The sequence below is a fragment of the Setaria italica genome, chromosome VII (assembly GCF_000263155.2).
Source record: "Setaria italica strain Yugu1 chromosome VII, Setaria_italica_v2.0, whole genome shotgun sequence".
Taxonomy (NCBI): domain Eukaryota; kingdom Viridiplantae; phylum Streptophyta; class Magnoliopsida; order Poales; family Poaceae; genus Setaria; species Setaria italica.
The window spans coordinates 16,550,623-16,564,939 of record NC_028456.1 but is presented as its reverse complement, the minus strand read 5'-3'; the positions used below and the strand labels follow the sequence as shown (position 1 = coordinate 16,564,939).

At 40.4% G+C, this 14,317-nt stretch overlaps 1 protein-coding gene across 4 annotated transcripts; it reads right to left on the bottom strand.

Annotated features, from left to right (window-relative positions):
- Window positions 1-304: 304 nt before the first annotated feature.
- Window positions 305-6,694, bottom strand: LOC101777781 (mitochondrial inner membrane protein OXA1-like). 4 transcript variants are annotated; one of them, XM_004975285.3, is made up of 9 exons: window positions 6,216-6,694; window positions 6,032-6,113; window positions 5,408-5,452; window positions 5,213-5,271; window positions 3,554-3,617; window positions 3,301-3,432; window positions 2,371-2,469; window positions 951-1,005; window positions 305-863 (listed from the first exon to the last, which is right to left on the bottom strand). In XM_004975285.3, exons 1-9 carry the CDS (start codon window positions 6,653-6,655, stop codon window positions 646-648), a joined length of 1,194 nt encoding a protein of 397 aa, XP_004975342.3. In that variant the 5' UTR covers window positions 6,656-6,694; the 3' UTR covers window positions 305-645. The 4 variants fall into 4 exon arrangements, with proteins under 4 accessions (XP_004975342.3, XP_022683835.1, XP_022683836.1 ...); XM_022828100.1 differs by having other exon boundaries at window positions 305-782; XM_022828101.1 differs by lacking the exon at window positions 951-1,005 and having other exon boundaries at window positions 305-782.
- Between the last annotated feature and the right edge of the window lie 7,623 nt (window positions 6,695-14,317).

Sequence of the window (14,317 nt, the reverse complement as noted above, 5' to 3'; positions counted from 1 at the left end):
AAACAACAAAAAAGACAGAAAATCGGTTACCTCGGTTTGGATTGGCTGCAATGTTCATTTTTGGTGGGTTTTGTTTCACACACCATACACGCTTCCAACCCGCGTGAAATTGATTCACAACGCCAAGAGTAGGAACAGGTATGAATCAGATATAGCAGTATTCAATTTTGTGTCCATATTTAAAACAAGTTTGGATACGAATTAAAATATCCACAAATACTAAAAGAAAGCAAAAAAGAAACTATAAAGGTGTACACATGTATACATACTGATATTTCTAAGTTACCATGTACATGCCCAAGCATGAAGGAAACAATTAACTTGCATTTGAGCCAAGCACTTAGGTACAACAATTAGGTTACAAAATATGCACGTACTAAGAACATCAAATCAGATATACTTGCACAAGATTGAACTCGACCTGGCTGCATTTTTAAGCCATCACTGGGTCAAAAGATCTCAATGATCCAATGTTAACTGCGAAGCCCCTCACTAGTCACTTCAAAAAAAAGGGAAGTTGTAAATGTTGTATAGTGCCCATTCTAATCCTGAATTGAATACAACATTGCAGCTATGGCAGGCCACATGTGCGCTGCTGTTTAGTGGTTACTCTACAGAATTGAGCGATAAGGATAGCATCCACATTTAACTGTCCTTTTCCGATTCCTTATCAGACTTATCCTTGACCTGGTCGATGCTAGAATCAGAAGCTTCTCTTCCCTCCGGGGGAAGAGGTTCTTCATTCTCATCGACTGGATGTGCAGAATCTTCAGCAGTTGGGCCTGTTGGTCCATCAGAGGAGGAGCATGTTGGGTTATTGAGCTTGCTAAATAGTAGTTTCTTCACAGCTGGCTGGTGAAGAACTGAAAATAACACAAGTGTATGTACTAAGTGCAATGGACATAAAACCAAACCATTTGTAAGGTATAATAGACAATGACAGGAATCACCTATCGTTTGTGCAAGAGATGCAAAGTTCCAAGTGACAAAGTAGCAACAAATTGCCTGGGCAGGAGAAAAATTGAAAAAGCATTTCAATGATCAAACATTTGAAAGCTAGGAAGAATGTAATGGAGTGAGAAGCATTTTAAGTTTGTAACACTTATGTGTCTAAATATTTATATCAGTTTACCATGAGAGAAATAGTTGCTACACATAGCCTTGATGTCCAAAAAAAGTAATGGACCATACTGTACAATCGGTGGACAAACAAATGGACTAGCTGCTAACAAGTCAAATCTTAACAGCTACATGGAACTGTAGTTTTTGATGAAGCAGTGGTGGGTTTCATCAATAACCTTATCCAATAGCATAACCAAAAGCTTACGTTACTAAATTAGGTTACATAAACAGCAAAACCATGTCTATCAAAGATATAAAAGAATTTGAATTAAAATTTCTTGACGACCTACCTCACAACAGATTAAGATTCCCTGGTGCATTGCATGTGCTCAATAATACGATTTGAATTAGGAAACAGGAATGTATCTCAAAACAAAATAAAGATAAGATATATGCCACTCCAGAGTTGCTAATTTTCACATCTACATTCGTAAAGTCCCTCTGTGAGCCGCTGCTAAATTGCAATAGTTTTAAATATGCCACTATGGGGCCAGACCATTCTTGGTTTCTTTCAGCATTTTTTCTCACCTATGCATGCTCTTTGAAGCATACTAGACCTGAGCAAAAGAGCCAGGCCCAGCCCAGCCCGAGCCCGACGGGCTAAGGGTGGCCCGATACTCATTTAGGGCCGGGTGTAGAGCAGATTTTTTAAGCCCAAAAAAATCAGGCCCATCCAAGCCCGCCCAAACAATAAAATTAATTATATTTACCCTGAACATTGATGGGTGGCTCGGCCCGAGCCAGAGCTCGACCTGAAATGGGCCCGATTTTGTTGGCCCGATAGACCCGATAGAAACCAGGCTTTTTGCCAGCCCGGCCCGGCCCGTACTGTCAAAAAAGACAGGGGATACAGCAACTACTTACAAACTTGGCCCATAATTGAATATTTAAAAATGACCTCTTTGCAGTGCCATTATTATCAAAGAGAATTTTTCTTTAACAGCCTATATCAAAACAAGCAACTCTTTAGTGAATTTTCTAATATTTTCAAAAGTAAACTATGCTCTTATATCCAGTGTCTTTTATTTCAAAGGCAACCATCACCCCAGGCATCACTGAACTAGAAACATGCAGCAAACAGAAACATGGATCCACTACATAGTTTAATAGTGCTCAGATCAAAATGTTCCACCACAGAAATTCTCTTGTCTGATGGCATCATGAATTACTGGCATAGCTCACAAAACATGATATAACTATTAAGGAAAGGTTCAAGCATGACCAAATACTATTATACAATACATTTACCTTTGGAAAGCTTGCTGCAAACGGGAAAGTTAACACTAATAATATTCTCACAATATCCGTCCTAAGAGATCTTTCTCTCTTTGTATAATGTAGACTGAACTGCAACACCAAAAAGTATTTTTAGTTAACAGTTTAAAGTTAGGACTGAAGGTGTACAAGAGGACAGAAGGAAACGCTAACAATGATGGGTTCAAATGTTCCTCAGACTCCATAGGTCAGTTGATTAATAATAGATTCATGAGAACAAATAAATTAATAAAGCAACTGTAGAGGAATAGGCGCATTGTAAAAAAATGGTAAAAAAACCTGCTACTATTTGCACATAACCATTATTCAATAACAGATCATGACTCATTATTGTAGGATGTGAGTGTGTGGTCACATATAATTCTTGAATTGATAAAGAAAGATTAATACATGACCACTTTGCATTAAAAGAATATATCTAAAATATATAGCATCAGTCTTACAGAAGCAGCACATCATTGACGGAAAATGGAAAGACCATATTCATTTACAAATAGAATTCACGTAAGCAAACACACAAAATAGAAAGAGAAAAAACTGCATGCAGGATTCACAGGTGGAAGTATACGCCCAGAACTTGCTTTGGTCAAGTGGTATTCCAGGCAGTGACATGTACCATGAATCTTCAGGTTAATATTTGCAAGAGAGACAATCTAATGGAGCCATTTGCAAATTAAAAATTTGAACTTCACATGACAGAATAATAATCAAATTGAGATAGGATATTAATGGTGAAAACAACAAACACGTATAATGATCTTTCCACATGGCATTACAAGAGGCTCAATTGGCAATCTAAAGAAAATTAACAGAGCAAATATTCAAAGCATTTATCAACCTAACCTTAAATTTTATAGCACAAGAGGGAACATACGTATCAATCAGATCAACTACTGAGCATACCTCCAATCTAAGCAAGAGGGATAGTGATACCATAGCTGGAAAGATGTATAGGGCATCAGGAGTCGTGAGATCAGTAAACCAGAATGCACCGCCCTCTTTTAAAGATGGGAGTTTCTGAACCATGTTTGATATCTAGAAGCAATATAGAAGAATGAAACGTCTGTGAGAAAGAAACAATGAAGTTGGTGGTGATGGTAAAACATGTGCATCAAAGATTAGTTAACAGATGTTCCGACATAAGGGGTCAACTTACAGCGAAGTAAAGAGCCATAAAAGTATATGGTCTCAAAATCGAAATAAACACCAGAGGACCCAAACTGTGTGAACAAAGGCAAGCATTTTGATGTTTGTTAGAGAAACCCATGCAAGCTCCCTAAAGAAATCAGGAGCAACAGCTGTCTCCGTGACTATGAGATAACAAAGCATAAAGGTTGGGACCAGCAACATGGGATTATTAAGGCCAAGTAGAGAAGTTAATAATCAGAACAATGGAACTAGTGGACATATAGCATATTAACATCTATAACTGTGCACATCATCACAACCGTGCGTAACGCTTACAAACTATACTTTCACAGCAATACAATATAAACAAGGAAATCAATCTTCTTAAATTAGCAGCGAAAAGTGACCCGACGGGCTGAAGGAGGTACAAAATATAGACAGCACAACTGTAAGAACCTTTTCCTGTTTGGAATTGCAAATGCAAGTACACAAATAGTGCTAGCAAACTACGCTTTTATGGACATATCTAAGCTATGTATAAAGATTACTTTTTTAGAAAACATGGATAAGCAAGTGCGAGACAGTCATTGTCTCTGCCTGTGGTCTGAGTCTGGCAGTCATAGAAACAAGTGTGTCAAAGCAGGCAAGAACAGCTCACACATCTACTTCTAGCACATAACAGTATAACACGTAGATAAAGAACTTTTTGAAGAACAAATCCACTATTAACAATGAACTGAAGCACAAATTAAAGAATCAAATCTATTACATGCCACCACACAACGTGCTTAAGTCTGATTTTCCTTTATGTCACTCGTCAATGCATAACGCAAATAATAGAGTTCATAAAGCGTTAACTTTTGACATGGATAATCCATTGTTGGGGGGAATGGCCCAGCCCATGAAGGAAATGGGCCTCATGTAAAGGATCAAGGGCCTACTTGTAATTGATGTACCCACTAGGGGCTTGGGGGCAAATTGCTACCTTCCTCCATCCTCTATATAAAGGACCTAAGGGGTTATGAGGAGGGGACTCACTTGAGCTCTCCTCACTTGCTCTCATGTTTTGTGCCTTTATCTCTCCTATTTCTACCCTTCTACCCTCCCTCCTCTCTTTTCCATGTTCAGAGGAGTAACATCCCCAACATCCATAACATAAATGTTTGTGATGTCCTATTATGAAACTTATACTCTAACCAAAAGCATTTCATCTCATTCAATCAAAATCGACTGTGGCATCAGATAAGGTAATCTAACATTCCTACCACATGATCATGTCTTAAATAGAGACATTAAGGGTGTGTTTGGTTGCATGTATCATTTGGTTCATGTATGAAATGGTTCAAGATAGATAGTTGTCTTTTGTTTGATTGGTTGAACCGTACCAACTCATCCAAGAAGATGCCATCCCACTTGGTATAGCTATCTACAAAGAATGGTGAATCATATGATTCAAGCAAATTGGTTGAACCATATCATCCAGGATCATCCATACACGCATCATGTGGTGCATTCAACCAAACACACCCTAAGTATACGTCAATAGTCCAAAGTCATGATTGAACACAAGAAAGAAAAAGCTAGGCAATAAAAAAAACTCTCTTTCACAGTTTCATGTTAACATTGAACACTAGACGCTTCCTTTCATCCAGCAAGAGACAATAAGCATCTTAAAATAAGTTCATACCTTTTTAAGAAAGAACGTGCTCTGTCTACAGCTTCGTGTTCTGATTTCTCATCCTTAGCCTGCAGGAAGATCTTGTGCAGTCAAGTTATTTGGCAATAAAATGTAAATATTATAATTTGAAATAGGGGTAGCAAGCAAGCTAATGCATTAAATATTTCTAACTACAGCAAGCATGAATAGTATCATGATACATACACTTTTCAGCAGCGTTGCAACTGCAGAGGATTCCTGATGTGCCACCTATTTAAGCTCAAAAGTGAAAGAAAACAATGCTTAATACTGTCAAGTTCCTCATAACATATTAAAACTAGAACTTATCTCAGTTACTGTTGTAAAGTTTTAGGACTTATTTGGGATGCAGGGGCATCATTTAAAACAATTGACATCAGATGTGAACCTGGCAAAATTTCCACATTCTAAACTCCGAAAAAGGCTTTGAGATAGCCAGTGACTTCATACACTTAAATCTGCCTAGCACACATTTACTAGTGGATACTGCATACATGCTACTATGTGGATAAGAAGTTTTAATTTGTGAATCATCACTGCTTAAACCACATATTACTAATGGATATTACATCAGTTTGCATCTGTTAGATGAAAGATTCTTTTAAGTCCATAAAAGAACTGATCAGGATGTGATTTCATTATCATGAACAAATCATACAATTCTGAACTTGAAGGTGAATGTTAAATTGTGGGTATGCAATCCTGCTTACCTAGAATTCTAAATATTAGTATATATGTCAACATGTGTTTGTTCTAACAATTCCAAAGTAGGAAAACAAAGAGAGGTAACATTCCTAAATAAAACCTTACACGAATTTGTTTTCTGGCGCTGAGTAACAATGTGAGCAACATAGATCGTAGCAGCACCGTGGAGACAGCAATGGAAAGCCACCTACGGTTCAAAGAGGCCACCAATGGAGAAGGTGATAAAAATTCCAACAATAATTAAGGTCGCAAGGACACAAAATCCGCAAACCCCTAACTAAACCCTAACCAGTTGAGCCCGGTGAAGGAGTGGACAGCGTCGATGAGGTGCTGCACCGCCACGACGGATAGCGAAGAATCCTCCGTAATCCACGCCACCTCGCTGGGAAGGCTCGCCGGGGCCGCGGGCGCCGCCGCGGCGCCGGTGAGGACGGCGCCCGCGTCCGCCACTCGATGGGGAGGCAACGAGGAGAAACCGCAGCGAGATGGACCAGCGCCAGCGAGGTGGACGCCAAATGGGAAGAGGGATAGGGTTTGGGCCGCTGTTCTGGATGATTGGGGGAGCGGGAAGTGGGGTGACCGGAACAGGGGCTGCGGGGGATGAAGGGGGGATGGGGTGGTTGTGGCGTCGCCGGAGCAGTGCTCGGCGAGGAGGTGGGGTAGTCCGGCGTGGAGGCGGCTGGAGTGGCGGGAGGCAAGGCTTCTCCGCGCGGCCGCGGCGAGCGCCATGGCGGCGCTGCAGGAACAATGCCGTCGCCGTGTATTTGTGGAGAGATCAAGCTTTACTGTTTATAACCCTCGTTTCGCAAGCTTTTTAAAATATGACATTGAGCATGCGAATTCTTTCAATTCGGGGGATTTCAACCTTTTCTCTATTTCACTCTTTTTATTTTATATCCCTAGTGAATGGACAGGTATGCCCATGCCTTATCCTCTGCATCGATTAGATTAGGACTGACCGTATCTTCTTCTCTTTTGGCTTCGTCGATTTACCGCTGCCATAAATAGTTTCACCGATTCGCCAATAATAACACCTGCAACCTTATTTTTCTTGCCACTACGGTGTTTCCAATCCATTTTAATTCTCTCTCCCATACATACCTACGTGAAATAACAATATTATCTTTTTTTTTCTAAATGCTCACGTTCCAGATAAGGCTATTCGGAGATGTTCTCGAGGACTGACAGCACGAGCGCCACGGTAGACATAGATCCTAGCGTCGCCCCTGCTAAAATTCGTACGCTGCAGTCCGATTGACATGAAACATTAAGAATTAATTTTACACCTAACAATATCATGGTTCATTCACTCATAATGAGTTCACAAATTCAGTCAACTTCGTTGCAGGATCCAAGCTGCAATCATTTAGTATACAGACCATAATTTAAAATAGCAGTCATCACATAATTTAGATAGCTGAACAAAATAGCAGTGATCACACAGTTTAGATGGCTCAACGCATTGCTGCCTAAACAAAATAGCAGAGTCATCACGCCGGCCGCCTGAGCATTGCTGCAGGCCGCCGAACACCACCGCCGAACACCACGCGTTTTGCTGCGCTCACATGGCACCGCGCGTGCTTGGCAACTGCAGCGCCGCCGCATCCTCTCCGCCAGCCATGGCTGTGACCGCCTGGAGCAGGCCCCACCGCCGGTATTAAGCGCCACGGCTACCTCGAGACGGCGCCGCATGGAGGGTCGTCCGGTCATGGGCGGACCTTCAGTAGAGCGTGACGACGAGCAACCAGCGCAAGCTCGGGGAGGAGAGCTGCTACCCTCTCCGCCGCCGGCAGTGAGGAGCACAGCCTGAACTCGCGGCATGCTTCACTATATGGCATCGCACGGGGGAGCAAGAGATGCAGCAGGCTGCGCTGCACGGCCGCACAGCAGCGAATCGGAGCGGGCGACGAGGGAAAACGGAAGTGGCAAGGTCAGGCTCATGTGGAGGCCACTCCGGCGTGTTTCAGGTGGCGGCGGCAGTAGCACCAGAGCGCCGCTCTGTCTGGCAAGTGAGGCTCCAGCGATCCAGTCCAACGAAGAGATAAGGAAAAGGGGGCAAAATGGTCATTTGAGTTGTGTCTGGGAATAAAAAAATAAGACAAAAGAACAGAAATAAATAAAAGAGAATAAAACCATTCAGAAACAATCCATACGCAGAGGGTTAAATTTCAAAAGGCATGCGAATTGAGGTCTATAAACGGTGAGGCTTGCGAATTCGATGTGTAATATCGAAATTTCTCTTATTGGTGAAGGGTAAATTGGTAATTTTAAGAAAAAACTGGTTCGACACAATTTTCATCAGTAGATTAGATTTCTTTTAAAATTTCAATGGATTTGATCGATTTAAATGAATTTTAAAGAAATTCCAGGGCTATCTCTTTCCCAAGACTATTTAAATTCTTTTGTATGCAATCCTTATCTAACAAATTTATCTAAAAATGATTCGTTCATAAAAGAAAAGCCTGCAACTTTCTGCATGATGTGCTACTGGTCTATGTGAGAGCGTGATACAATGTTACTTTTGGAGAGAGGACATATCATGGACAAAGCCGAATAATTTGTTCTTTAGTTGCAGCTGAAAATTAGTTGTTTTGGTTTCAAATATCATTACTGTTTAAAATATCATTTAATCGAAAGTTCGTATAAATCTCTTCAAATATAGTCAAAGTTTGAATACCCACTAAACTGTGTATTAGATCAATTTACCCCAAATAGAATTTATCTTTATTTGTTTCTTCATAAACAACTCGAACTGTAATTCAATATTACAGGTTCATAATGGATATCACAATATAGTTCAAAAAACATTTTAAGATTTTTTTCATCATTATTTTTCATATAATTTGTATTTTGGCTATTAAGTTATTATTAAATTTCCTATCCTATCAAAATAATGACAAAAAAATCATGATATATTTTTCTATGTCAGCTATCATCTTCAAAGTTTTAACTTAGGACTCCACTTGTGAATTGATAAACAAAAGGACAAGTTATATTAGGGACTAAATTAAACCAAAAAGCATAATTTAAGGGAAAATATTGAACTAAAAAATAGTTAGAGATTATCCAAATTTTGACTATGGAATTTGAATTTTTTTTCCTTATTTATTCATGCATTCTATTGGGATGCATATCGTTGTTGCATCTTAGTCTTTTTTATTACATGCACCTATCCGAGAGTTGGTATCCATCATAATAACCACACTACTAGAAAAAGGGGCTTCAGTCCTCACAAAAATACTAGGAAGATTTCGATCCGGTATTAATGCTAGTACCGGATCTAAATTTGGTGATCCCTATAGGCATTTTAGTACCAGTCCTCCACGGGTCAATAAAAAAGAGGAAAGCATCTTTTAACTAGTTAAATGTGCTATGTAGGTCAGATGCTAAGAAGGTATACGCGCGACGCAAGAGGTACTAGGTTCGAATTCTCCATGACTACATTTCGTGCAAAGAATCGCATGGCTTGGTGTGTGTGTGCAAGTCTTCCCCAATTTAAATTTTATTTATAATTTATTGGATGGGTGAGGAACGCAGTACTAAAAATCGAGACTTTTACTCTCGGTTTCATTGTATCGGTTCTAAAATTAAGACTAAAAGGGGTTTTGGAAGACCTCTATGGTAAGCCCCAAAAGATGCATAGCAAGGGATCTGGGGTCTCAGGCTATCAGCGTGTGCCAAATGATGAAGAAAGAGGGATTTGGGGATGGGTTTTAGCTAGGGGTGGGGAATAGGATAATATTGTACAAATATGTGTACAAATATGTGATAGTGCAACACCTCGATCGTATAGTAAGCCCCGATTCCTCGTGTATGCCCCGAACATGTGATTTAGCAATATGTGTACAAATAGTAAGCCTCGATTAAAGCAACCTCCTTATATATATACACTCCCTTCAAACCTGATATTTAGTTTTAATAACAAAGAGTTTAGGAAGCAAGCAGTACAACGGAATTTAATCACTATCATCCCTATTCTCGCTTGATCTAACTTCCCTGTAGAAACTACATTTTCTAGGTTCAACGCGTGATATCCTACATGCACTTGTGGTACGCTCATCTTGCTAATTACTCTCCATTTTCTTCTTTCAGTTTTTGCAGTTATTAGCCTAGGACTCGCTCCTCGTGACCATTGATTCTTCCAGTTCTAGGCTGTAGATGAAAAGTATAAAAGGATCGTATGCCAACAAATCGAGGACTCTAGCTTTGTATTGTTCGTTCCTCATGCTCCGGGTGCCTTCCTTTCCTATAATCCACCTTACACCCCCATCTGGCTTAGACAGTGCTTATATTGGCCAGTGCAAGATCTTGCTCCGAGTGAACTTCCACTATTTATCAGCTAGGATGAGTGAAATATTAATGGCCCTCACTATAACTCGTACCGTAAGCAGCTATAACCTACTTGCAGAAAATTTACTTCTCCGGAAGATTGAGTTGAGTGCACTAGAAAGTTAAGGATTATTGGGATGATCAAACTAGGCGAGCTAACATAATTAAACTGTCGTTAAAGCAAAATGGTTATGGCATAATAATAATTCTGGGCGTAGAAAAAATAGCATATGTTAGATATGTTTGTGTACCGTTTAATCTTCCATTGCCTTGTTTGTAATTTTTTTGACTGCCACTTCAGAAAACATTAGTATAAAATCGTTTCACTTCAATAGTGACATTGTGACAAACAAGTACACCTGAACTGTCAAACGTTGAGGATGTATAAAGCAAAACACCTGGTGGTCTCAATGCAGGTTGTCATTTTTATCGGGACAAACGTTTCGGTGTGATTTTACAGTTAATGGATCAGAAGAATTGTGTTTTTCCTGTTGTGCTCTGAACTATTTCCATATACATCCTCTGCTTTACATTGAAATCAGGAAATGGAATGATCCGTCTAGAGGACATCAGTCACTAATGTATCAAAGCATAATTTATGTTTTCGTAGCTGGTATTCTCTTATATGTTTATATACAATATTCAAGGCATTGCTAAGGCACTTTATCATCTTTTCGAATCCGACCTTGGCTGTCGATCTATCACCCAAGACAACCTGCATAGGGAAGTCCATTTTTCTTTTATCTTGAGGACCACAATTGATCAGTGTAGAGCATCTCGAGAAGTTTCAGAATCACGATCTACATATTCTGATTATTTGCCACGCACAAAATTTTTGTCTCGTGGATACTTCTGCACTGCGCATGCAGCTCAAGTTTCCGGAGCATCCCATTCCAACAATCACGCGCTCTTGTCTTTGGCTCACGAGCAACCATAATTAAGTTTGCATTGTTATGCTTAGCTATTCTCCTTTTACACTCAATTGAAGAAGAATGAGCTTCGGCTTCTGGTTGTTGCACCCAAGTACACATAGCCAATGCTATTTATGAGCTATATATCATGTGCAAATAACATGAGCATTGTTAATAACAAATACTAGCAGAAAGTTCATACTCCCTCTGGAAGATGAAGCTATCCGGTGTTGGTATATTAAGGGTGTTTGGTTCCAACTTACTAAACTTTAGCACTTTAGTAACTTTTAGCTGCTAAATTGCCAAACACTCTTGCTAAAACTTGCTAAAGTTGAGTTGCTAAAGTTTAGCACTTTAGCAAGTTTTTGGTTGCTAAAACTTGCTAAAAGGTGGGCTGGACAACCTATACCCCTCATTTATTGCTTGTCTCCCCCCTCATGCGCACCTTTAATAAGGGTAGTGTTGGCGCTAAAAGTCAGCCGATTGACCTTCAGCGTCGGACACACGACCCGGGAGAATCTGCTTAGCTCCTGTTCGGGTGATTGTCCTGGTGCGGTTCGCGCGGCGTGCCAGCCAATCTGACCTGTTGATTGGCAAGGAAGAAAACGTGTCAAATTCCAGGGTTTCGATCGGCTAAGGTTTCGATCTCGAAAAGCGTATCGGCGAATCGGCCGATTTGCTATGTAAAAATAATCGGCTATGATACAGCCGACAATCACGTAGCAATTGCAAAGAAAACTACTAGAGTAAACTAGACAAAGCTACGAAGGCAACACTTGAAATAGATCTAATCGGCTATGCGATAATAATGAGTGAAAATAACAGCAACAGAGCCGATAGTTCAAACCTCAAGCTGGATAACTGGTGATAAAACTAGAACGATAGATAAAACCTATAATTCTAGTAAATATCGATAACTTGTGAATAAATCTAAACGAAACGATAGCGATGCACCCGAAGTTAAAGCTTAGATATTACTCGATAAACGGAACTTACAGAATCGGCCGAAGATCGTGTCGATGCAGCCCTGCCAACCCGTACGAACTCGTGAAAGAAAAAGATGTATTGGCGAAGTCGCGACTTGAAAGTAAAGTGCGATGAAAAAGTAGATTTGTTTGTATTGATTGATGTGTTGTTTACAAATCTCTAAAGATGGCTATTTATAGCCTGTTACAACCAATTTCCTAACCGACCAGGATCTATCTCTAATTTTAAACGAAAATGAATATTTACAAACACAACTCGCATCGGAGTTGATTATTATACTCCCACGGGCCAATCTTTCTCTATCTTCTTTCTCTGACCTACTTTAGGCCCATATTGGCCCAATCACTCCAGCCTTCCAATCGGCCGATCTCTACCAACTCCATCCGCCAAAATACTGTAGCGCCAATCGGCCGATCCCTAACTGTAGCACCAATCGGCCGATTCCCAGTCATGACCTTTTAATCTGCCGCATCGGCCAATCTTTTCTTCCCTTGACGCCAACTCTATACATGTCAAAATCTAGCGTCAACAGGTAGATAGGTATTTTTACAGCTCATTAAATGCCTTTTAGCAAGAGTATCCAAACAGCTTTTGCTAAAGTTTAGCAACTAAAGTTTAGCAACTTTTAGCACCTAAAGTTTAGCAAGAGGAACCAAACAGGCCCTAACATTTCAGTTGGGCAGATCACTTTTGAGACACGGAACATGCAACCTTAGGTCCAGAGAGGTGTTGTAGGTGAGAAGATTGGGGTGTTTGGTTTGAGTTGCTTATGCATAAGCAGCTAAAAATAAGCAACTTTTAGCCTAAAAATACCAAACACCCTTGCTTATGAGGTTGCTTATGGGGCTGCTTATTTTTAGCCATAAGCAACACAAGGGTTGCTTATGGGGGCTAAAAGGTGCACTTTACACCTCTTGCCCTCTCCCAATGATTAGGGGCAAACTTGACAATGTTCACCTCATTTAATGCTCATAAGTAAGGGTATCCAAACAGAATAAGTAACTCCAAATAAGCAACTTTTAGTTGCTTATGATAAGCAAGGAGAACAAATTCAGGGTTTTCTTTGTTGCATTGGAATAATGCAATTATCTCGTAGGAAGAATATATAGTGTTCCATTGATAGTGTATATTAAGTGGCGGACCAAGATCGGCAACCGTTCCCCTACGTTTTTCATGGACGATGCTATCATCTTAACCTAGCTACTACACTAGCAGCAAATTAAGAAAAAATAGTTGTGTGTGTAGGAATGCTGCCAGAACAAGTCTGAGTATCAAGCTGGAGGCAAACTGGTTAATTTCACGATGCTGAATTTTTTTTTTTGGCTGCTAGTAACCTGCTACCTCCTCTATAGTCGTCGTCGGCAGCCAGCAGGCTACAACAGAAGTCTTGAAGCTGGACGGACGGAATGGAAGATCAGAGCCACCCCTGGTGTGTAGGCAAGGAGCTACCATTGTGTCCATCCTTTTCGCGGTTTCTGTAGCAGACCAGAAGAAATTTTTATCGGTGGTCTCAAACTCTCAATGCAGGTTGTCATTTTTATCGGGACAAACGTTTTGGTATATGATCGTAGAGTTAATGGACCACAAGAAATTCGTTTTTCCTGTTGTGCTCTGAACTATTTCCATACACATTCTTTGCTTTACATTTACATCAGGAAATGGCATGATCCATCTAGAGGACATAAGTCAGTAACGCATCCAAAGCATAATTACGTTTTGTAGCTGGTATTCGCTTACATGTTTACAATATCTTTGGTTCAACTGTTCATGTAGCTGGAGGTCCGAGTATAATTGCTTCCAGAAAAGGTCTGAGTATCAACCTGGAGGTAAACAGGTTGTTCATGTAGCTGGACGGACAAAATTGAAGATCAGAGCCACCCCTGGTCTGTAGGTGAAGGAGCTACCATTGTGTCGTCCTTCCTTGTCGCGGTTTCCGTAGCAGACCGGACCGCATGGAGCCTAGCTAAGAAGAGTCTCGCCAGAGACTCCACGTCACTTGGTCCAGCAGCAGCAACCATGACCTGACAGAGAAGCTAAAGAAGATACTGTTCCCGTCTATGGGCCTGTTTGGGAAGGGGGTGTTAAAGTGTGTTAAAGTTTAACACCCCTTTTAACAACTTTTTAACAGCTTGGCTCCCAAACAGGTGTGTTAAAAGAGTGGTGT